The sequence below is a fragment of the Balaenoptera musculus genome, chromosome 15 (genome assembly GCF_009873245.2).
Source record: "Balaenoptera musculus isolate JJ_BM4_2016_0621 chromosome 15, mBalMus1.pri.v3, whole genome shotgun sequence".
NCBI classification, from domain to species: Eukaryota; Metazoa; Chordata; class Mammalia; order Artiodactyla; family Balaenopteridae; genus Balaenoptera; species Balaenoptera musculus.
The window spans coordinates 2,697,237-2,720,617 of NC_045799.1; the positions used below are offsets into that span (position 1 = coordinate 2,697,237).

The 23,381-nt window shown below is 42.2% G+C and overlaps 1 protein-coding gene across 2 annotated transcripts in view; it reads right to left on the reverse strand.

Moving 5' to 3' along the window:
* Positions 1 to 17,305: 17,305 nt before the first annotated feature.
* LOC118881846 overlaps positions 17,306 to 23,381 on the reverse strand; it is a 50,105-nt gene continuing 44,029 nt past the window's right edge. For both annotated transcript variants that reach the window (XM_036827128.1, XM_036827129.1), the window contains exons 2-3: positions 19,952 to 20,138; positions 17,306 to 17,930 (exon numbers count right to left, since the gene is read on the reverse strand). In XM_036827128.1, the coding sequence (XP_036683023.1) occupies positions 17,470 to 17,930; positions 19,952 to 20,138 (648 nt within the window). In that variant the 3' untranslated portion in view covers positions 17,306 to 17,469. The remainder of the gene's footprint in view (positions 17,931 to 19,951; positions 20,139 to 23,381) is intronic.

A 23,381-nucleotide genomic window follows, 5' to 3' on the forward strand; every position in this document is an offset into this window, starting at 1 on the left:
CAGTTCAAAAATTGGCAATAAAATAACCTACATGTCTGGAAGATACATGGGACATTTTGCTTTTTTAAAAAATCCTATTGTGAGAAATCCTTTTGTATTAGTCAGCTCAGGCTGCTCTAAAGCAGGACCACAGATTGGGTAGCTTAAACAGCAGGCATTTCTTTCCTTTCATTCTGGAAGCTGGAAGTCCAAGATCAAGGCGTCAGCAGGGTTGGTTTCTTCTGAGGACCATGAGGGTAGGTTCTGCCCCAGGCCTCTTTCCTTGGCTTGCAGATGGCTGTCTTCTCTCTGTGTCTCCACATGGTCTTCCCTCTGGGTCTTTCTGGGTCCTAATCTCCTCCCTTTATGAGGACACCAGTCATAGTGAATAAAAACCCATCACCCCATTTTACCTTAATCACTTCTTTGAAGACCCAGTCTCCAAATACAGTCACATTCTGAGGTCCTGGGGTGAGGGCTTCATCATATGAAGTTGAAGAGGATACAATTCATCCCATAATACCTTTCTAAAATGGCACAAAACCCTAAAATAGACTGATAAATTTGATTATTTGAAAATAAAATTTTAAAAATTCTACATGATAAAAATCACCATTACAAAAAGTAAAAAGACAAATGAGAAAATGTGGAACACACTTGCTATTTATGCCACAAAGGGCCATTTTAAAAAAGTGATAGAGGGAGGGAGATGATAGACTGATAGATAGTTTTGGCCAGTTTTTTTTAAAAAAAGTCCAGTGGGAAAATGGGCACAAAATACAGGGAGTTCACAGAAAATTAAAGACAAGTGGCTCTTAAATGTATAAAATTTTGCTCGACATGAAACACAACTTCAAACAACCTTGAAATGACATTTTTTTAGCGATCACGTTGGCAACTTGACCAGAATTTGTGGATTAGATTCTTTCATACATTACCAGTGGAAGCACAAATTGATACAACCTCTATGTCGAACATTTGGCAAATCTATCAAAATTACAATTATACAAAACCTTTGACTTAGATTTCTCACTCTTAGAAATGTGTGCTAAAATGGAGCCCCATCTGTGTGAAATGATCTACGCACAAGGTCATCCGTGGCGGTCTCCTGCACTACAGCAAAATATTGAACACGATCTAAACATAAATCAATAGGTCTGCTTCCATGGAAACTTTCACAGCTTTTAAGGGGAATGAGGTAGCCTTATACCTTCTGATATGAACAATCTCCAATGTATATTCTGTGGGAATAGGCAAAGATAAGTCAATGTTTGTGATCAAATGCATTCCCAGTGTCTGCATTTGAATGTTTCTGAGAGCATATGCTGAAAACTGTTAGTCCTGGTTGCCTCTAGGGAAAAGGACACGGTGCCTGGAAGACGGGATAGGGACAGATAGGACGCCATATACTCTTTCCTCTCTTGCATTTTAAACCACGCAGATGCTTCGGTAAAGACATTTGCAGCAAGTATGACAAAATGTTAATATCTGTTCAGAGGTGGGTGCATGGATGATCTGTTCTATTATCTTCGGTACTTTCATGCTTATTTGAAACGTTTCATAATTAAAATTTAAAAATAAAATATCACATCTTTTGCCTACTAAGTTCTTTTAAAAAGATTCCCACACACATACACCTAAATTTGTTCATATTTTTAACTGTCACATCTGTTTTATTCAGCACTTTCAGGGATGCAGGAGTAACACACACAACCCAATGGGCTTTAGCCAAACAGGGAGTTTACTGGCTCCCATTTCTGGAAAGCCCTGGGTGTCGCCTTCAGGCATGGTTGGATCTAGTGACCCAAATGATGTCCCTCTCACGTCTTCCTCCTTCTCTGGCTCGACCCCCTCTTGTGGTATAGACGGGCACAGTATCTCCAGGCTGATAGCCTGCTCATTTACTAAACTTTTGATAAAGAGTAAAACTCTTTCCCAGTAGTTCAAAAAAGAAAAAAACGTACTGGGTTCCCTAGGTCACATGACCACCCCTTTCCAGTCACTGCGAGTCTGGCATGGCCAGGTATGAGGTGACATCATCCTTGGTGTTGGGCTTGTGTCTCCTTCTTCCCAAAGCTAAGGATGGTGAGTGGGTGATGGTTGGTTCAGCAAAGGAACACAGAGGTCCCCTTACCCTCAAAAGGGAAAAGGGATGCGGGGGACAGGCCACAGTGGCAAATGTCCATTAAAAAATCTCTAGTCCCAGCCACTTCCCTGAGCACGAGGGCATAAGGATTAAAAACATACCATTGGCAGGTATCTGCATGTTAAACTCTGGTGTATTATGCCTACAGCTTAAGAGGGGTTTGGTGTTCCAGGCCTTCCGCTTTCCAGGAACCAGTCGACATTTACACATTGTTTTGGAGGCTGTTGTATTTAATTTGTCTCCTTTGTTCTAAACCCCCTCCCCTAACTCTTCGCTGCATGTTTAAATAATGATTTTTCTGATACTATGTCAGATAGCTTTCAGAATGTCTTCCATTGTGGAATATTTGATTGCATTCTTGTTGGGACATTTAATCCTTTATCCCTGGATTCCCTACATTACGGTTAGCTGTAAAGTATTGATTAACTTTAGATTAAATGTTTTTTCAACAAGAACACTTCATGGGTGATGCTGTTTACTTTTTTTTTTTTTTTCAAGATTTTTTGATGTGGACCATTCTTGAAGTCTTTATTGAATTTGTTACAATATTGCTTCTGTTTTACGTTTTGGTTTTTTGGCTGTGGTTTTTTGGCCGCGAGGCATGTGGGATCTTAGCTCCCTGACCAGGGATCAAACCCGCACCCCCTGCATTGGAAGGCGAAGACTTAACTACTGGACCACCACGGAAGTCCCTACTTCTTACTGATTTTCTTTAGGAAGCATAGAATAGAGGCCTATCCTACCAATAGTCATGATAAATTTTACCACTTGGTTAAGCTTGTGACCTCAAGATTTATCCATGTGAATGTATATTTCTTTTTCACAAATAACAAGGAAAGTTTTGACATGTACTTTGGAATCAAGCAAATCCTTTCTCTGATAAACTTCTTCCTAATGATCATAGCCGTCCTGACACTCCTGGGTGGATGATGTGACCGGGGACTGCAAAGGCACCATTTCCTAATTCTACCATTCCTTCCGCATCTAATTCTACCATTCCTTCCGCATCTATCTCCTGCCAGTTTTCTGTAAAGAGTCGTTTTTCTTATTAACTGAGGATAAACTGGTCCTGGGTAAATGCTTAATGCTTTCCCATTAGGTACCAATTTTCAAGGTAAGAAGTGGTTGTAGTTGTCACTTTCAGTAGTGGCATGTTTTTTTCTTTTATCATGTCACGATTTGGGTTCCCCACAATCTAACGCTGAGATGGATTTTGGGGTGCAGGATGCTCTTTAGAGATCAGCCCCTGTGAAGGGAAGGGGGGCAGGATTGGGCAGAGGAAGAGGTTAAACCACAGCACAGCCTGATGGAGCCTCGGCCAACGTCGAGGGGACTCTGGGACCAGCCCAGCCCTTCAGAATAGGGAACCACCCCAGCTGGATTGAAATGGCTGGACCTATACAGCCCCGCCTCACTCAGCCCTCCTGCCCCCCACAGAGCATAACCTTGAGCCAGGCGGCTCCCTGAACTTGAGGCAGTCCTGGAGGAGCTGACAGCTGAGTGCCTGCCCTCTGCCGACTGCCGTCCCTGCAATGGGCTCTCAAACCCTTTTCTGAAAAGGAAGCTGGTGAGAGCCTCTCCTTCCTCATGTGCCACCCTCTCTGTTTGGGTTTTTTATTTTGAGTTTGTTCTGCTTTGTTTTGTAGTTTAATAACATGAGGGACTCACATATTTTATATTCTCTATTTTACAATAAAAATGTGTTTGGGGGAATGCTCGAATAATCCCACATTTAACCACTGGAACTGCCTTTGACACATGGTAATATGTCTTTGAACCCTAATTCCTTCTAATGGAAGTGATTAGATCTGAGCTTGTGTGCTATTGCCCCAAGATATTATTGCTTCTAAACCCTCTCACTGGAGAGAGCTAGGATGTGTGCGTGTGTTAAATCATGAGTTTTTATTACCATTTTCTATTCCAATTTAGCATGACAGAATTTATTTTCTTGTTGTTTTTTATTTTATATTTTTATATATTTGTATACATTTGCACTAATAATATTAACAGTTATTTATTCTAAAAGGTTCATTAAATGGTGTCAAAATTATGATATAAAAATTATTATAAAAAAACACTGAGTGAATTTTAAGATTTCTCTGTAGTTCTTTTTATCCTTAGAATTATAATCACCAAGGATTTAGATTCAGGTTGCTGTTTTCAGAGATTACAAGGAATAATTTTTCTCTGTGTTATGTTACCACTTTGATATAAAATTAGGTTCATTTGTTTCAGCTTGTTTTCAGCTTGTAGGTTGACTTTTTCCCCCTTTGTGATTTACTTTTTTTGACTCTGTAAAGCATCTGCAGGCTTCAAATCACTCAGAATTCTTATTTTGACATTTTCCCCATTGAGATTCCTTTCTTCTTCCATAGTTTCTGGGCATCTAAAACTGGCATATTTACAAATGTCTTATCTGGGTACTTGGCACTCTGATGTAGACAGGGAACAGAAAAGCATTTCCCCAAATGTGAATTATGAAACACCACATTCATGAGATGCTTCCTGAGAAACAAATTTTGGAAACTCTGTGACTGCCCTGCCAGCCACACACACACAGATTCACTGGACACAATAGCAAATGAAAGGAGGTAAGAGTGCCTTCAGTAAGGAAGGATGTTAAATTTCCCTAAATATGAAGTACTATGGAATGTTTGATCTTGGAATGGGTTTTGCGTTACATATATTAACAGTCTATGGGATTAGTGCTCCGAGGTGTATATATATCTTTTTTTTTTTTCCAAACTTAAATGCAACTTGTTCTAAGCAAAAATTAGAAATGTCAAGCCTTCTCATGACACCTTTATTATGACTCATAGGCCTTAAAGTAAGGAAAAAGCCAAAGTCATTATCTGTGTGTCTCTAAGAAAAGAGCTAATGCTTCACAGGCATATACTTGGAATATAAGCTTCCTCAGAGAAAGGATTTTTTGCTGCCTCTGCTGGAACAAAGAACTCGACTCTATATGGCACAACTTAGGCACCAGATGATGTTTGGTGTATGAAAGAATGAAGGGGCATTTGATGGGCATTTGTTTTCTTTGGGAACTAGAGCCTTCACATATGCTGACTAGGTAAAGATATCCTATACTTTTACTTTGTCACCTAAGTTTTTAAAAATACATAACTAAAAATATACAAATAAGAGTCTTAATGAACATCTAAGATCTGGAAAATTACATAGGGAATTTCATAATGAATATCAAGTAAATTATTTTAACTTCTGATGTTCAAAACATACATATATAGTCTAATGAAATCTAGAAAAGAATAATGTAAAAAGGTAGAGAAGCACATTTTAGATTATGGTATTATTTACCAAAACATATCCCAGGGAAAGCAAGATTCAGGTAGTGTTAACAAGTATCCACAAATGTCTTTATCCTTAAATAAGTTTAGGAATCTTTTTGTTGGACAGATTTGAACTAGTTTCTTTCCCGTAGAACTCTAAAATTAATTCATTATTGAATAAGTGCTCAACAGACTAATATCTAGTGTGAGTCTCTAATAGGGAATGGATAGTTTGTGTCATTCCCGAGTGTTTTATTTTTCCAGGTCAGTCATTTTACAGGACTCATGTTCCATTCAGCTCACTTTAGGAAATGTTGACAGAGCTAAACCACAGGGTCCAAAACACTGATAAAGTGGCAGACAGCTGACCGGATTTAGGTTATGACACAGATGTTGCAATTATCTGACTAGGAATTTAAAATAACTATAACTAGTAAGTCAAGGAAATCTGCGGATAAAATAGACAGCATGCAAGAATAGATGGGTAATGTAAGCAGAGAGATGGAAACTCTGAGAAAACCTCGAAAGAAAATGATAGAACTCAAAAATACCAAAACAGAAATAAAGAATGCCTTTGATGGGCTCAGAAGCAGACTGGAAAAGTGGAGGAAAGAGTCAGTGAGCTTGAAGACATGTCAGAAGAAAACTTCCCAGACTGAAATGGAATGAGAGAAAAAGAACGGAAACCACAGGAACACCACCAAGAATGGAACATGTAAGATTGCTGGGACAATTTCAAAAGGTGTAAAATGTGAATATTTGGAAAACCAGAAAGAGAAGAAAGAGAGAACTGATCAAAAGAAATTTTGAAGTACTAATTATTGAGAAATTTCCAAAATTAAAGACAGACACCAAAACACAGATCCATAAAGCTCAGATAACACCAAGCATAATAATAACCAATAAATCTACACCTATGCATAACATATTCAAATGGTAGAAAACCAAAGGCAAAGAAAAAAATCAAAAGAAGCTAAGAAAAATGGTGGATTTCTCAACAGAAAGCATGCAAGAAATAAGAATGTAGTGAAATATTTTAAAGGTTGACAGAAAATACCTACCCACCTAGAATTCTATATCCAGCAAAATTATCCTTCAAAAGTAAAGTAGAAATAAAGACTTTCTCAGAAAAACAAAAACTGTAGGAATTCATTGCCAACAGACCTTCCCTACTTGAAATGGTAAAAGAAACTCTCCAAGAAAAAGAAAATGAAAAAGATCCAAACCTCAGATTACATACAGAATGGGAGCGCTTCAGAGAAAATATAAATGAAAATAAAATATTATGTTTCTTATTCTAAATTGATCTAACAGATAACTGTGTTTAAATTAAATGTTAAATTAATACTAGTAACAAAAATATTGGGTGATTACAGCATATGGACAGTGAAATAAATAACAATAGTGTCATGAAGGATGTGAGGGAGAAACTGGGAATCCCGTGATATAAGATACCTGTAGTGCAGTGTTATTTGAAGGCGGGTGTAGATTAGTTAAACATGCATATTGTAAATCCTTTAAATATCTTTGAAAAAAATCTTTAAAAGAAGTATAACCGATAATTTAAGAGATCAGATAAAATATAATCATATAAAATTCTCAATTCAGCCAGAGAAGAAAGAAAAATGGAGGGGATATAAAGAAATAAAGAACAATGGCAACAAAAGGAAAACACATTCAAATATGGTAGATATGAATCCAACTCTATCAGTCATTTTAAATGTGAATGGTCTAAATACATTAATTAAAAGGAAAAGGTTATTAGGGGGTATTAAAAAAATAAAAACCAAGACCAGACTACATATTGTCTATAAGATACCTACTTTAGAGAGAAACACTATGGTATGTTCAAAGTAAAGAGATGGAGAAAGATATGCCTGCTAACACAAATAAAAGACATTTGGAGCAGCTATATTAATGCCAGACAAAGCAGAGTTCAGGGTAGGGAGGTTATTAGGGATAAACAGAACCATTATATAATGATAAAGCAATCAATTCTCCAAGAAGAAACATAGCTGAACCTTGAAAACATTATGCTAAGTGAAAGAAGACAGTTACAATAACCATATGTTGTATGACCCCATTTATATAAAATGTCCAGAGTAGGCAAATCTATAGTGACAGAAGGTACATCAGTGGTTGCCTAGGGCTGGGAGATGTGAGGTTAAAAGAGAACGACTGATATTAGGAACAGGGTTTCTTTCTGAGGTAATGAAAATGTCTGCTATTGATTGTGGTGATGGTTGCACAATTCTGAATACACTAAAAACCATTGAACTGTACGTTATGAATGGGCAAATTGTATGGTATGTGAATTACATCTCAGTAAAATGTTTAAAAATGATAGGGGAAATTGGGTGTGGGACATGGGGAAACTCTGTGTACCATCTTCACGTTTTTTCCATAATTCTAAACTTCTTAGCATAAAAGAAAAACATTTATTTAAAGAAACAAGTCATCCCAGCTCCGATTCCCGGCTCTGTGGTTCTCTTCTGCCTTCCAACTAAATGGCAGTGACAACAGGAAGTTTCCAGAGCTCTGCACTGGCGGAAACTGTCTCCGCCTGATTGGACTTCTTTTCCCGGAGAAGAAGCTTCCTCCTCAGCATTAACTGCTCTGCATTCCGATGGCGGAAACGTCACTGGGTGTCACACTGCATTGGGTCTCTGAGATGGAATAGACACCCGCGGGCAGCCTCCAGAAGTCGGTAGCTGAGTGAACGCAAAACTCTATCAACTATGCATCTGCACGAGAATGAAAGAGAGCAAACTGTGCAAAAATACATCATTTGCAAAAAATATTTTTATTTGCACCTAATTTTCCAATTACGCATGTGCTTGGAATCACACGGCATTTGCTACTTACAAATTGCTTCCTCTTGTTCACAGCCCTACAGTACATCAATGAAAAGTGTACCAAAACATAATTCTATTGTATTTAAGCTAAAAAAATCAAAAGGAAGACCTAATGTATATATATATCTTTCAGCTGGAAATTTTAATTTAATCGACTTCTCCAAGCCGAGCAAATGATGCATGAACACGTGTCTAGATTCAATGTTCAAATTCTTCAATAAAAAGGGAGGGGATGTGGGGAGGCTGTTCCAGATGAGTCCTACCAGAAGTGAAGAATTACGGATTCTGCCTAATATTACCAGGGATTTTCTCCCACTTTCTATCAAATTGCCAGACCTTATCAAATGGCAGGATAATTAAGCCAGCCCAAGGGAATCCCATGCGCATTGCTGGAAACGCCCTTCGTAAAGTCCAGACACAACTGTCAGCAGTTCTGGGGCCCAGACCGTTCCACTCGCTTTCCTTGGCAAACGCTAATCAATGACCCAGTCACAGTGGATCGAAGGCAGCCGTGATGAAATGCCACCTTATGAAGTAATTGGCTTCATGGATCTGCCCAAATGAGTCATAAAACTATTCATCAATATCCTCCATTGTGCAGTCCTGGTCTGACATGGTTAACTCGAGGGATACTCCGATCAGAAAAGCTTACTGTATGATTGCTTTGGCAACCCATTCAGCACCTTCACTTTCCAGGAGAAGAGGGTGGGAAAGAAACAAATACCATTGTCATCCCTAAACCAGAGCTCAAGGCACTAGTTTCTATGCCAACAGAGGTGCAGAATCTAAATACGCTTACAACAAGAAGAGGTGTCATTGTTTTCTGTTTTGAAATTCGTATTTCTCCCAGCCTCTATTTGGTGTTGGCCATAAAAACCCACGTGCATTTAGAAAAAGCAGTCCTGTATGTGCCCTTCTTCTGCTGATGCCATTTTTCTGGAAGGTAATGTTGTCTGTGAGAGAAATTTCACTTGCCCACGTTCCTGAGCTATGAAATCTTCCTTAAGTATATTCTGAATGAAGCAGGGGCATAACTGTGAGGGCAAAGGTGTAGGTGTCACCCAAAATCCTGATGGTTGATGATTAGCCCTCGGAGACGCAAAAGCAATTGTCCAAACTCCACAGAGATGGTCCTTCTTTCCACTTGCTACTACAGACAAGCAGGTATTGTTTTTGAGGATTTTAAAGTGAAATCTAGTTGTCAATAGATTTTGCTTCAGAGGAAGATTACTTGAGTTGGCACATCTTTGATATTTTAAAACACATGTAAATTCCACAGTCTACGACGCATATAGACAACTTAAATTTAACTCTGGAGTTGAAACGCAGTCAGGTAGAGTCTGACTCTGCACAGGTAGATCACTCCATTCATTTACTCTTCACTAATTCATTCCTTTAGTCAATGCCATGAGGCCAAAGAGAGTGGAAAACTAATACTTCTTGGTGAGGCTGGAGGATGACATCTGGGGAAAGTTTATGGAAAATTGGTATTTGGTTTGGGCCCTGAGGATGTTTGGAAATTCAGTGACTGGTGATGGAGAGAGCGAAGTGCAGGGAATGAGGGAAGCCTGGGCACAAACATACTTAGGACAGACATACTGGGAGAGATCAGAAGTGGAGACAGTACCTTCTCAAGGGCTGTGGATGAGACCAAGGATGGACGCATGTGAGGAAGTCTTGCCCCCTTGTAGGTAGTGGACCTTAACTTGACGGCAGAGGGGACTTTGCGTGGACTGGCGCTCCCATGAGGCCGAGGGAAACTCTCCAGAGTCAGCGGCAGCAGCTGTGAGCGCCCCACACTCACAGCCGCTGCCGGACAGGTACGTCGCTGGGGAAGGGGCTCTGGGCAGGGCCCCCACTGCATCCTCTATGACAGCTGTTTCCAAACTTCAGTGAGCATCAGAACCTCCGGGAGGGCTTCTGAGAACAGTGTGCTGGGCCCACGTCCAGAATTCCCCCCTCAGTAGCTGTGGGGTGGAACCCAGGACCTCGCCTTTCTAACAAGCCTCCAGGAGGTGCTGGTGCTTCAGGGATCACATGGAAGCCAACGGATCTGCAACATGAATCCACTGAGGACACGCCTGGATCTTGTACAAAACCTAGATTAATGTTTGTGCATGTGGCTCCAGTCAGCCTGAAACACCCCCCGACCACCCTCTTAACCAAGTTTACAGTTATCCCTTGGGTATCAGCTTAAGTGTCACGTTCTTCTCGGAAGCCTATGCAGACTTGACTGTAGAAAATTCCTCTTTGTGCACCTCAGAGCACTTTGAACCTCACTCTCTAGGGCTAATTGCAACTGTGATTGAATATTTACTTCTGCATTTTTGGTAAAGTCTCACTCCCCCTGGGGCTGTTAGTGACACAAGGATGGGCTTGGTGACACTGTAGTTCACCATCACATACCCAGGAGTGTGGAGACCTGGTTAGGAGCCCAGGATCTGGCTGCAGCCAGACTGCTTGGACTGGTCCACACCCGGCACCACCACCGCCACCGCCACATACTTGGAGGAAATTATTCCAACTTGCAGTGTTTCATTTTATTTCAAATTATTTCAGTATTTCAAATAAATTCTAATTATGCCCAATTATTTCATTATTTCAAGGTTTCAGTTTTCTCACTTGCAAAATGGAAACAAGGATCTACCTCCTAGGCTTGTTACGGGTATTAAGTGAGTTAACAGCTAGAAATCGCTTAGATAACCATCCCCCGACCCCCGCCCCGGCACACGAGTGGAGTTTGCCGCGCTGTGCCTGGTATGCAGTGAGCACTTATTACGCGTTTGTTGATCCGTGAATGAATAGTATCCATTCAAACGCTATATTCCAAGTAAAATACTGGTCAAACGAGTTTTAAAACTCCTCCCCTGAATCATGCCAATTACACAAAATTTCCCAATTGAAGCTTTGACATTTCTACTCCCTGGGTGCTAAAAATATCAGTTTCTTACTGGCATCCTTACAGGATAATCGGGTTGGAAAACTAACATTAAACTACTAAAAGAGTTCAGTTTAACAAACATGAAGTGAGTATCCAAGTGCTTCGTTGTTGATGAGAGTGAGGAAATGGGGTTCTGTTTTCAGGAGCCCAGGGGGGTCCGATGCTAAGGCCCCTCCCCATTCCGTGCCCCTCCCCCCCACACCCTCTCCTTTCCTGTGGAAATTTACACTTTCCTCCCTCAGAGTCATTCAGATCCTGGGGTAGCACTCAGCCTCCGGCAGAGTGGTGTTCTACCCACTTCTGAAACACCAGCAGCGGGAAGAAGCCTCTGGCTCCACCAGGACGCCCAGCATTTAGACAGGTGGTGGCACCCGCACCTTGACCTGACACCCGCTTGGTGTGGGTCGCAGGTTTCAGAACCTCCCTCTGGAAGCCCCCAGGCGAGATGAACACGTTGTGTGGCTTGTGGATCTTGGAAGGAATTGCTCATATCTGCTAACATCCTGTTTTAGTGGGATTTAAGCCATTTTTCCATCCTGGCACCTTTTCTGCCCACGTCCATGTGTCCACCTTGAAGAGTGGCCATGAGGACTGGGCGGGGGGCACTGCACGTGGGGTCAGTGCTGGGCAGGTGTCCCTGGTTCTAGAAGCCGGCCTCATATCAAAGTCCCTCAGGGTCATGTTGGCCTTCGTGTGGACCCTTTCACAAATTTGCATCACCTTTGCTTCAAGGTTACCCTCAAAGGTTTTCACGGTTGCTTGTCCTGTGCATATGTGGTTTTGCCATGCTGGCTTTTATAATTCTACATCTACATTACTAAGTCTCCTTGTTAAAGCCATCCAGCAATTCAGACTGTAGTCTTCAGGAGGTTTTTCTTTTGCTCACGATGTATCAATGGAGGTCCTCACTGCTCTTCCTGGCTTCGGATCACCCGTGGGTAACAACATGGAACAAGGCGGGAGCTGGATTAGTGCCCTATGGCTGCCATAACAAATAACCAAAACCTGGTGTCTTCAAACAACAGAACGAGGAACGCACTCTCTCACTGTTCTGGAGGGCAGCGGTCCGAAGGGCAGCTATCAGCAGGTCTGTGCTCCTTCTGAAGGATCTAGAGAAGAATCCCTCCTTACCACTCCCAGCTGCTAGGGGGTCCGGGTGTCCTTGGTCTGTGGCCATATCACTCCAGTCTCTGCCTCTGTCTTCACGTGGCCTCCTCCTCCTCTTCTTCTCCCCTGTGTCCACGTCTTCTCCTCTTTTGTCTTCTCTAAGGACATTTATCACTGGATTGCGGGCCCACTCGGGATAATCCAGGATGATCTCACCTCGACAGCATTAACTGAATTACTTCTGCAAAGACCCCTTTTCCAAATAAGGCAATACTCACCGGTCCCAGGGGTTACACTGTGGATATATCTTTTGGGGGCCATCATTCAACCATGTGTAAGTCCCAAGACAAGATCAGCATTCTTATCTCATCAGAGTACACGCTGGTAGAGTTAGGTGATAACGCTAAGATTTCAATGAGATTTCATTTTTCCTGGAAATGTCTTAATTCCCCTTTGATCACTTTCTCAGTTGGCCTGTAGTCACAGGTTGTGATAATACAGTAATGGAATAATATTTTTTAAAAAAAGATCCTGCCAAAATGCACATAAAAATGAATAATGCTGGCCTAAAAGATGTTAGCTTGGAATGTTTTCCAACTATTCCAAGTCGTTTTTATCCTTAGAACCATTTTACAAATAACTTTAGACAAATCAGAGTTATTATTTTAGAGCACATCTTTTATTCAACTGTCCAGACTCTGAGCTTCTTTCTGCATACCTAACTTCACTGTGTCTCTTATGTATCTCCTGGGATTGGACTTTAAATAAAATTAACACACTGTTTGCAAAATATTGCCACAATAAGCCTCCTGCTACCAAATGATCAAGGCTAAGGAATCACTAAGAACTTTTACGATCACTGGAAGGCTATCTGGTATTGAGACAAGAGTTGCTGAGAGCGACCATCTTTTCTTTTAGATCTTTTGACTTGACTTTAGCTGTGCTTTCTAAGGATATTTTAATAGGCTTCGTTGGTGGTTTATTTTTTTCCTTTGTACACGTTTGAAGACCCTGCCTGAAAATCTGAGTCTGCAATGTATTCACCATCTGCTCGGCTTGGAGGGTGTAAATTTCATCTTGAGCTTCGAGCGGACACCTGCCTCCCTTTAAGCTGCTGGTCAGTTCTAGTGTTGGACGGACATTTGCAGAAACACACGTAAACATTCTTAGCAGAAGCGGCCCTGTGTAAGGGCCACAGACTCGATCCTGCGTAAAGGTGAGCCCGCCCACTAGGGCTGCGGTGGGCACCACCCGGAGCGATGGACCCCAGTTCCCCCACAAACCTGGTGCTGGTCGTGCCTGGTAAAGGAAAACCAACAGCCAAAATAAGAGTAGGAATAAGTCCCAGGAAACCTCACTGTATGCCTACTGAAACATCATAACCTCTTTGAAAAGACAGAAATTTTCAGATTGGATCAATCATCCCCACCCCACAATCAACTTCCTAACACAAAAGAATCAAAAGGAAAGGATGGAATTATTTATAGCATTGACAACAAATATGTTCTCTTACTTTTGAGCACAGATACAGAATCCTAGATCAAATGTCAGCAAACTGAATGCCCGTATGTATGTGCATGGACACACACACTTATGCACACACTTGTACACACTGTTAAATCATAAGACAGGTGTTCATTTACCATTTAATATAAAGAAACCTGTGAATATAATTCAACTTACTAACACATTTCTAAAGAACAGTCATATCAATAGATACACAAAATTAGGTAATATAATTCAACATCCAAAGATGATTTTTTAAAAAGCAAGCAAATTAGGAATAAAAGGGAATATCCTTAACATGATAAAACCACAAGCAAATATCAGACTGTTTTGAAATGATTACAGTCAATGTCAAGGAAAAATTCCCTGCTTATTATTTATTATGTAAAAATAAAAACCCATGAAGGATTAGTTCAGGGTCAAACAAACTGGCCACTGGAACAAAACAGGGAGCCCAGAAAGAACCCAGGCATATGGGGCCCTGGAATGAGACGGGGTGCCCTATAAGTCAGAGAGAAGGGATGGGCATTCTACAAATGGCGCCAGCATCTTCGCCTACCTGGTTGAAATGTGGACCATTATATCCTTACTTTCATCATACCCAAACGTAAATTCAAAGTTGACTGTAAACTTAAATATGAAAAAGTGAAACCATTTCTTTTTTTTTAAATTTATTTTATTTATTTATTTATTTTTGGCTGTGTTGGGTCTTCGTTGCTGCGCGCGGGCTTTCTCTAGTTGAGGCGAGCGGGGGCTACTCTTTGTTGCGGTGCGCGGGCTTCTCATTGCGGTGGCTTCTCTTGTTGTGGAGCACGGGCTCTAGGTGCATGGGCTTCAGTAGTTGTGGCTCGTGGGCTCTAGAGTGCAGGCTCAGTAGTTGTGGTGCATGGGCTTAGTTGCTCTGTGGCATGTGGGATCTTCCCAGAACAGGGCTTGAACCCGTGTCCCCTGCATTGGCAGGCGGATTCTTAACCACTGCGCCACCAGGGAAGTCCCTGAAACCATTTCAAACAAAGCAAAACAAACCCCGTAAGGTAAGTTATAACAGACTATTTTATAATTTTGAATGGAGACAAATTTCTTGATTTGGACTAAAAAGGCACAGACCACACTCAAAACAAGTGATACCACATTTAAATTTAAAGTATCTGTAAAATACAAGATACCTTAAACAAAACAAAGACAGCCACACTCTGGGGTTATGCGCTGACAGCGCGCATAACTGATGGGAGAGGAATACTCGGGTATGTGGAGCAAGGTCCTACAGAATCATAAGAACAAAACAAACCACTGAGGGAAAACAGATGATTTACAGAAGAGGAAACTCAGATGAGCAGTAGACATGGAACACGAAGCTCAGACTCACTAGTAACTAAGAAAGTGCAAATTAAAACCACAGAGATGCCCTTTCTCACTCATCCATCAGAAGTAGAACCTCTGGCCATGGCTGGTGGGGGTGTGGCTGGAGGTGGAGAACAGCCTGGTGAAATCTGGTAAAAGATGCTCATACCTCAATGTATTTATTCCATAAATTCCACTCCTAGGCATACAGCTAGAACAGTGCTTGTTCCTAAACTCAAGAAGACATATGTACCTTCAGGCATTGCTTATAATGATGATAAAGTGGAAACAATTTAATAGTCCATGAGCAGGGAGATAAATAAATAATGATTTATTCACACAATAGAAGAGAACATAGTAGCTAATATGAACTGGAGCTACATATGCCAACATGGATAAATCTCAGAAATTTAACGTTGAGTGAAAAAAAGAGAAAGCTGCCCGATCAAATAAGCAGTATGACAGCATCTGTATAATATTATAAAATCATATAAAATGTGATGCTATATATTGTTATGAACACTTATGTTTATGGAAAATATATTTAAAAACCATGAATGGATGTGATAGTCCGATTCACGATAGCCAGGACCTCTGCGGAGACAGAGGGGGAGGCAGGATGGAATAATGGTTCCAAACAGGGAACTGAAGTAAAGATCCCGTGTCCTGGGTGGCTGAGCACGGTTGTATGGGATCTTACTCAGCACGTGGAGCTGCCCACATGGTCTGAGAGGGAAGGTGGGGTTGAGGCTGGACCCCACATCCCTCCTTCCTGTAGGCTTAGGTAGAGCAAATAGTGGGATGTGAGCCTAGAGTCTGAAGGCCTCCTCATCCCTTAGCTCACAGCGTCATATTCGGGCTCTTTAGTTGCTAACACAAAGCCACTCAAGGCAGAGGGGCCCACACTGTCACCGCTAACCCAACAGCCGCTCTCAACCCCCTTCTTGCACACCTTCTGTTAGGGAGATCAAAAAAAAAAAAAGCTTCCCCAGCCTTCTGTGCACCTAGAGATCGCTGGAGGATTCAGAGCTGGCCACAGAGGAAAGCTGCTGGGCACGTCTAGGAGAGGCAGGAGGCAGGGAGAAAACATTTCTCCTGCCTTCTTGGCTAAACTCTAGATGTGATTTTGGAGCTTCAGCAGCCATTCTGTGACACTGAAGTGAAGGCCAAGAGAATTAGAGAGACTGCAGGAAGTTCCTCAACTAACCCTGGGGCCCCCTCCTTCCATACATCTTCAGTAAGAGAATTAAACCTCTCTGTTGATTGTTTTCATTATGATAAGCCATCTAATTAATACGTTTTCTTTAGGTAGGGGTCATTTGTCAGACAGTTACCGAGATACCTATGGAATCCAAGTAACACTGAACAACTGGAGACCTCCACTGGGGAGTAAATATCGGGCACTGTACTAATAATATGTTCTATGCCCATCTCTCTGGCTCTTTTCCCAGCACAAATTCTAGGCACAAAGGAATGGATGGGTCTGGGTTACTTAGTACAATCCTGACCACTGGAGGCTTTGAATCATGGGTGTCAGTTCAAGAGAGAGTTTGTATAGACACTCCAAGAAATGTCCACTGCAGACCTGACTCAGATTTTAATTCTGAGTACTTTGCAAGGCCTCATACACTCCCCATTTCCTTTCCCTCCTTCCAGACTCTCCAGGGACTGATTTTATGATATTCCACAGGAGAGTCAGAGCAGGGATCAACAGCCTGGAGCTGTGCAGCTGATGGCTATTAATTACGAATAAAACAATTATAAAAATATTCGCAGGACATAAGGTAATATTTTACACCGACATACTAAAAGGCTACTCCTAAAATCCACTTTAAACATCAATATTTTTGCTTCCCTTTCATTGTTAAGTACTTTTCCCCCTTATCTTTAACCTCGACATTATTAAAACTGCACCAGGAATCTATTTTAAAAATCTCACTGTGACATTTCTGCAAAAAAAAATGACCTTACCATTTTATAGGTGCTGCAGTCATTTGGCAGGATACAACAATTTTTTTCCTCCCCCAGTAAATTAACATTCTAAAAAATGCTTGTTTAAAGCTCTTTATTCGATTGTCATTTGTAAGTGGGCCAGTGCTTCCAATCACACAGAATGAAGAATGGCTAAATTGCAGACAATTTCCATGCTCAGGCGTCTTGCAAACTGTCTTTCATCTTTATCATGCTTCACATTTCATTTCCAAGCTGAGCTGAAGCCTTCACCGGGTTCAGAACCGTGTCTTAAGAGCTGAGGGTTCAAGAGATTCCACAAGCTAATGAACAGAGTTGAAAAGTGACTGTATGTCACTGCAGGCATAAATCAAACTTTTTTCCAAATGATTTGTGTTCTGCTTGTTCTTTCCTCATATTGCCTCTCAAAAAATAGAAATAGAGCTTGTTGAGTCCTTTTGTCTGCATCAGAAAACCACAAATGATGGCCCTACACTTGTCCATCGTCATGACCCACCAGGTGAGAGTGACGATGGGGATGATGGTCATGCTGGTATCATGGCTGCTGCTGCTGCTGGTGACGCTGCTGGTGAAGTTCATGACGATGATGCTGATGCTGGTGGTGATGGTGAAGTTCATGACGATGATGCTGATGCTGGTGGTGATGGTGAAGTTCATGACGATGACGACAATGATGCTGACGCTGGTGGGGACGGTGAAGTTCACGGCAATGATGACGATGATGCTGATGGTGAAGTTCATAAGGATGGTAACAATGACGCCGACGCTGACAGTGTTGATAAAACTTGTAGCACCTGCATATTCAGGGCTGAATGTTTTTCTAGGTACCATGCTGGTCACTCTGTTCACATACTTCCTCTAATCCTCACAAGAGCCATATGAAGTATATCCTCCTATTATTACTATTATTATTATTAGTAGTAATACCTCCATTGAATAGATAAGAAAAGTAGGCTCAGTGAACGGACACACACACAATGTGCTACACCTCAGGATGTGGAAGTCACAAATGCTGTCCTTCACCTAGAATGTTTAGAAAGTTATTACCTTTTAGTCCTAAATGTAATATTCCTCCGTTTAGGAAGTGGAGGTTCCTGATTGGGTTAGTTATCTTGCAGAAATCCGGAGGGGAAAGAAGGATCATGCCAGTGTAGAGGTAGTTAGGTGCAGAATGGGCCGTTGTTAAGTAAACAAAAGCATACTTTAAATTTCTCAGAAGAGTGCATGGTTATGGAAGACGTGCTAATCATTGCCTTTCTCCCCGATTCAACATTAAATGAACACTTGACAAATGTAGATGGAGCCATTACTCTACCCTAGATCCTTTGAGAGGCACGGTGGGTATCTCTGCTTTAAGCATCAGCCCCTACCAGCATGGAGCTTACTAGTAGAAGAAGCACATGAAAAAACCACCCGACGCGAACAAGGGCAAATCTGGGGCTGCAGACTCCATCCCAAGCCCGCAGCTGAGTGGCCCAGGGCAGCCCCCAGACCCTGCACCAGCCAAAGTCTGCCTCCCGGATGGAAAACTGGGACGGTGAGAGCAAAGAGGCTTGAAGAGGCTGGTCACAGAGCTTCCCGGCTCGGGCCACTGCCCTGGCCAGGCAACGCCACACACATGCAGGACGTTATGGCAGAGGGAGAATTCATGAAGGAAGCAGGGAGGAGCGACCTGGGGCTGTGGGGAGAGGGCAGGGGTGGAGGCAAACTTCCCAGCATTCCTCTAAGACCGTCGGTGGGGCCTGGCTGGAGGCTCTTTCCGATCTTTAGACCACCTTCCTTCCTTCCTTTTTCCTGAACTAGTTAGGGTGGATTTCTGTCTTACCTAGATCAAGAATCTTAGAAAAAACTCTGTTACTGCTGATGTGCTGCATAAAAATTCAGTATATGCATTTTTAAAGTCAAACTCATTTAGTTTTCCTTTTTCCTCAGTGATTCTCCTGACTTTGGCTGAAAAAGGTTCTGCTCTGAAATAAATGCTACGTTAGACACTGGAGAAAAAAAGATGGCCAAGTCCCCCACTCCCGCAGCCTGCAGGCCGCTTGGCGGAGACAGACGGGCGGGAAGACAAGGAACCGTGGTAGCGTGGAGCTCGCGTGTGAGCCAACGTGGGCAGAGAGGCCCGAGATACCCGGGCACATGAGTGATCCCTGTGGAGAAGCCAGGCCCAAACGTCCTGGACAGACAGTCTGATGCCCACTAAACAAACAAAGAGACCACGTAGCACTCCCGAAATATAACAGAAACTCTTTCCAGATCAGTCTTGGGTACCACCGCATCAAAAGGAATCATCAAGAACTCACACCAGGAAGTAATTCAGTAAAGTGTGCTTGGCCATCACATCACGGTCACGACTATTCCCCTCGAAACCTCGCTGGTTCCAGGTCTCTGTTTAAACACCACCTTGTCACAGAGGCGTTTCCTGACCAACCTTGAGCATGGCATCCTCTCCACCCACACATTCACGCTCTATCTCTTGGTCCCACTTTATTTTTCTTTTTAGCATCTATCGTGCCTGGGCTGCGTGATTCATTGTTTACCGTTTCTTCCCCTCTCCCAGAATGTAAGCTCCCTGAGAACCTGGCCTCCTTGCACCTGGGTGCTGTGTCCACAGCTGCCTGGTGCCCAGTGGGCTTTCAACAAACACCCGTTGAGCCAATAAATTAATCCTAAAGAAAATGTGATTGTAAGTCCACCAACGACATACAAATCCCAGCAACAAGAGGAATGCAGCCAGCACATCAACACCACCGATGCAGCAACAAATGTCGTTAAGACACGCCTCAGTCGACATGGTTCACATTTTTAATTTTACCTGGTCCGCAGGATGGCCCCATGAGCAGGTATGAGTGTCCTCGTTTCCAGGTGAGCAAATGAAAGCTCCTCAGGTGATGTGACTCGTGACCTCCCACGACCCCGCAGTGCAGTCTGTAGCAGAAACGAGATTTCCTTCCAGGTCTATGTAATTCCAAAATACGAGCTTGTAGCTTTCCCTTCTCCACCTAGGGAGGGAAGATTTTAACAGATTCTCATGGTTTCTGGAATGGTTTCCACGGGCTTAATTGCTTTTGTGTCTCCATCCCTCCCCGTAACACGGCCACAGCGTTCCAGGTGTCCTACAGGTTCTGGGGACACACGCCCCAGGGATCTCTAGAGGACTCCACCCAACTCCCTCCACCAGCATCCGAAACAGCAGCCCCTGGTGAACACCAGACTCCGCTGGAGGTGCTGTTTCCATGGGAAATGGATTTAACAGAGGCATCATTTCATATCTGTGATTTGTTAACAGTGGACTGAATTCTGTGTTAAGATTTGATTGGCTTGACATTTCTGCGATACGGCTCCCAGATCCATCACACAAGACCCAGGAGTTCACTGCTTCTGATCTCTTTGTATATTGGGTTTCTGGAATGTTTCCCAGCAACACACTCCAAAGACCCTAAAGATATAGGAAATGTTATTAAATTCTTTCCCCCTTGATGCTAGCTAGTTAGGTTACTATTTTATCTTATATATATTAAAAAAACCACCTCATGATTTCAAACAGTTTTTGAAAAATGTGATTTCTGAGAAGGGTTTTTGTTTTGCTTTAGTTTTTACCTTGAGGGACACGGGGGTGCTAACGTTCAACCCTGGCTGTCCTCGCATCCATCATGCAGAGGGTAAGGGTCCCTCCACCGCCTCCCATCCTCCTGCCTTGGTCCCCTCCCACCCACTCCCGCTGCCCTTCCCCTGACAGACACACAGCCTCTTGGTGACCCGTAACTTCAGTCTACCAGTCTAAGGAATTTTCCAGGCCTTAATAGTTTCCTACTTCTCACCAGTCAATTAACCTTTTATGGTTAAGGTTTTCTCACCCGATGTTCCACATTTACTTTTCTCCCTGGAGAGCATGTAGGCACAGTGGTACTAATGATACGACCATATGTTCAAAACAAATAGCTTATTAGAAGCATTGTTGCCTGAGAAACATAGGCCAATGTGTTTTTCCACTCAATTATACTTTTCCATAAATATAATTTTAACTTGGTTTTCTCCTAGGCTTAAATACAAAATAACCATCTAACTTACCCGATGCATTTCCAGAGTCAAAACAGTAGCCTATATCAATTTTTTATTTGGTTTTCCATATTTTGAGTTGTCACCAGAGGATAGATTCCCTAGGCTAATGAGCATGAAGCTTTACAATCCTTTAAAATACATTGACACACAAATATTATTTGTGGGAATGTAAAATGGTACAGCCACTCTGGAAAATATTTGGTAATTTCTTAGAAAACTGACCATGCAACTACCACACACCCCATCAATTGCACTCTTGGACATTTTCCCCAGAAAAATGAAAATGTATATTCATACAAAATCCTGTGCATGAATGTTCATAACAGTTTTATGTGTAATAGCCAAAAAGTGGAAACAATTGAGATGTCTTTCAGTGAATGAATGAGTGGTCCATCCATATTATGGAATACTGATGTGCGCAAGAATTAAGAGGAAGCTTGAGGGTATTATGTACAGTGAAAAGAAGCCAATGCCAAAGATAACAGACTCCATAGTTCCATTTATATAATGTTCTTGAAATGATAGCATTTAGAAATGGAGAAGGGATTAGTGGTTTCTGGGGATGGGAGTGGGGGAGAAGGTTTGAAAGGACAGAGGAGAGAATTCTGTGCTGATGGAAAAGTTTTGTATATCGACTGTATCAATGCCTACATTCTGATGGTGAGATTTTTTTTTTAATTAATTTATTTATTTTTGGCTGTGTTGGGTCTTTGTTTCTGTGCGAGGGCTTTCTCTAGTTGTGGCAAGCGGGGGCCACTCTTCATCGCGGTGCGCGGGCCTCTCACTATCACGGCCTCTCTTGTTGCGGAGCACAGGCTCCAGACGCGCAGGCTCAGTAGTTGTGGCTCACGGGCCCAGTTGCTCCGCGGCATGTGGGATCTTCCCAGACCAGGGCTCGAACCCGCGTCCCCTGCACTAGCAGGCAGATTCTCAACCACTGCGCCACCAGGGAAGCCCTGATGGTGAGATTTTACTATAGTTTTGCAAGATGTTACTGAAGGGTAACAGAATATAGCACCCAAAATATGACACTTTGGCATAAGGATTATTTTGAACTTAAGGCAACTGAGAAGAAGCAGATACAATAAAAGCTGTCTGTCCTCTTTCTATTTGCCTAAAAGCAAGACATAAATTTGTAAAGATGCTCACCTCCACCAGGAAGGCCAGAGGCAATGACCAGGGACAACTCTAGACCCTTAGCCCAGAGATGGCAGCAGAGGGATGTACATGACCAACATTACTATATAGACCTTTTCTTCCACTAGTTCCTCTATATATTTACCTTCCTACAATTTTCTGCTCCTAGAAACTCAAATTCCTTTTTCCTTTGTCTTGCCACTTCTTTACCAAGTGTATTGTTCTTTTGTTAAGATTCTGTAGAAGCCCAATTTCTAACCACCCTTTCGAGTTACTCACCACCGATTACTCCCCTGTGTACACGCCATGCACAGGTTAATAAGCTTCTGTTTGTTTTCTTTTGTTATGTCTTTTATTATTCTAATTTGCAGGATCCCAGCCAATGAACCCAAGATGGGTAGAGAAAGAGATGTTTTTCTCCTCCTTACCATTAGGGAAAACTAGACAAAGGGTATGCAGGATCTCTCTGTGTTATTTCTTACAACTGTATGTGGATCCACAATTATCTCAAAATAAAAGTCAATTACAAATACATTGGCAAATTGTTTTCTAAAAGGAAATGGCAAATTTTCCTACCAGACAACAATTGAAAAGCCAAACTGTAAGACTAAGTCCAACAGCTTAGTTTCCAGGAATCAATATGCATTTATCCACAGAAGAGCCTTCCAAAACCTGCCCTTAAAAGTGATGACAAGTTCTAACCAGAGATATAAAATTCTTTCTTGACAGTCCCACTTATTCTCAACTCTGCTCTGGGCCAAGTAACCGCTAATGTTAATTCAAATGAGGCGTGAATGTTTGATCTGAAGTCAAGTATTACCTCCCCCAGCTACTCTTTGCATTTCGTTGGAAAGTTTAAAGTTAACCCAAAGGAGAGTTTTAGTGGAAGCACAAGCAGGTGGAAATGTTTCTTTGATGCCCCTCAAGCCTCAGAGAGGTGACTGTCCTGGCTACCGACCCACCCCATCTGATGCTGTCCTGTATGAACCCAGGATTGCTGAGGATCACTCAAAGTGGGACCAGCCAGTTGCCTAGCCAACGGTACT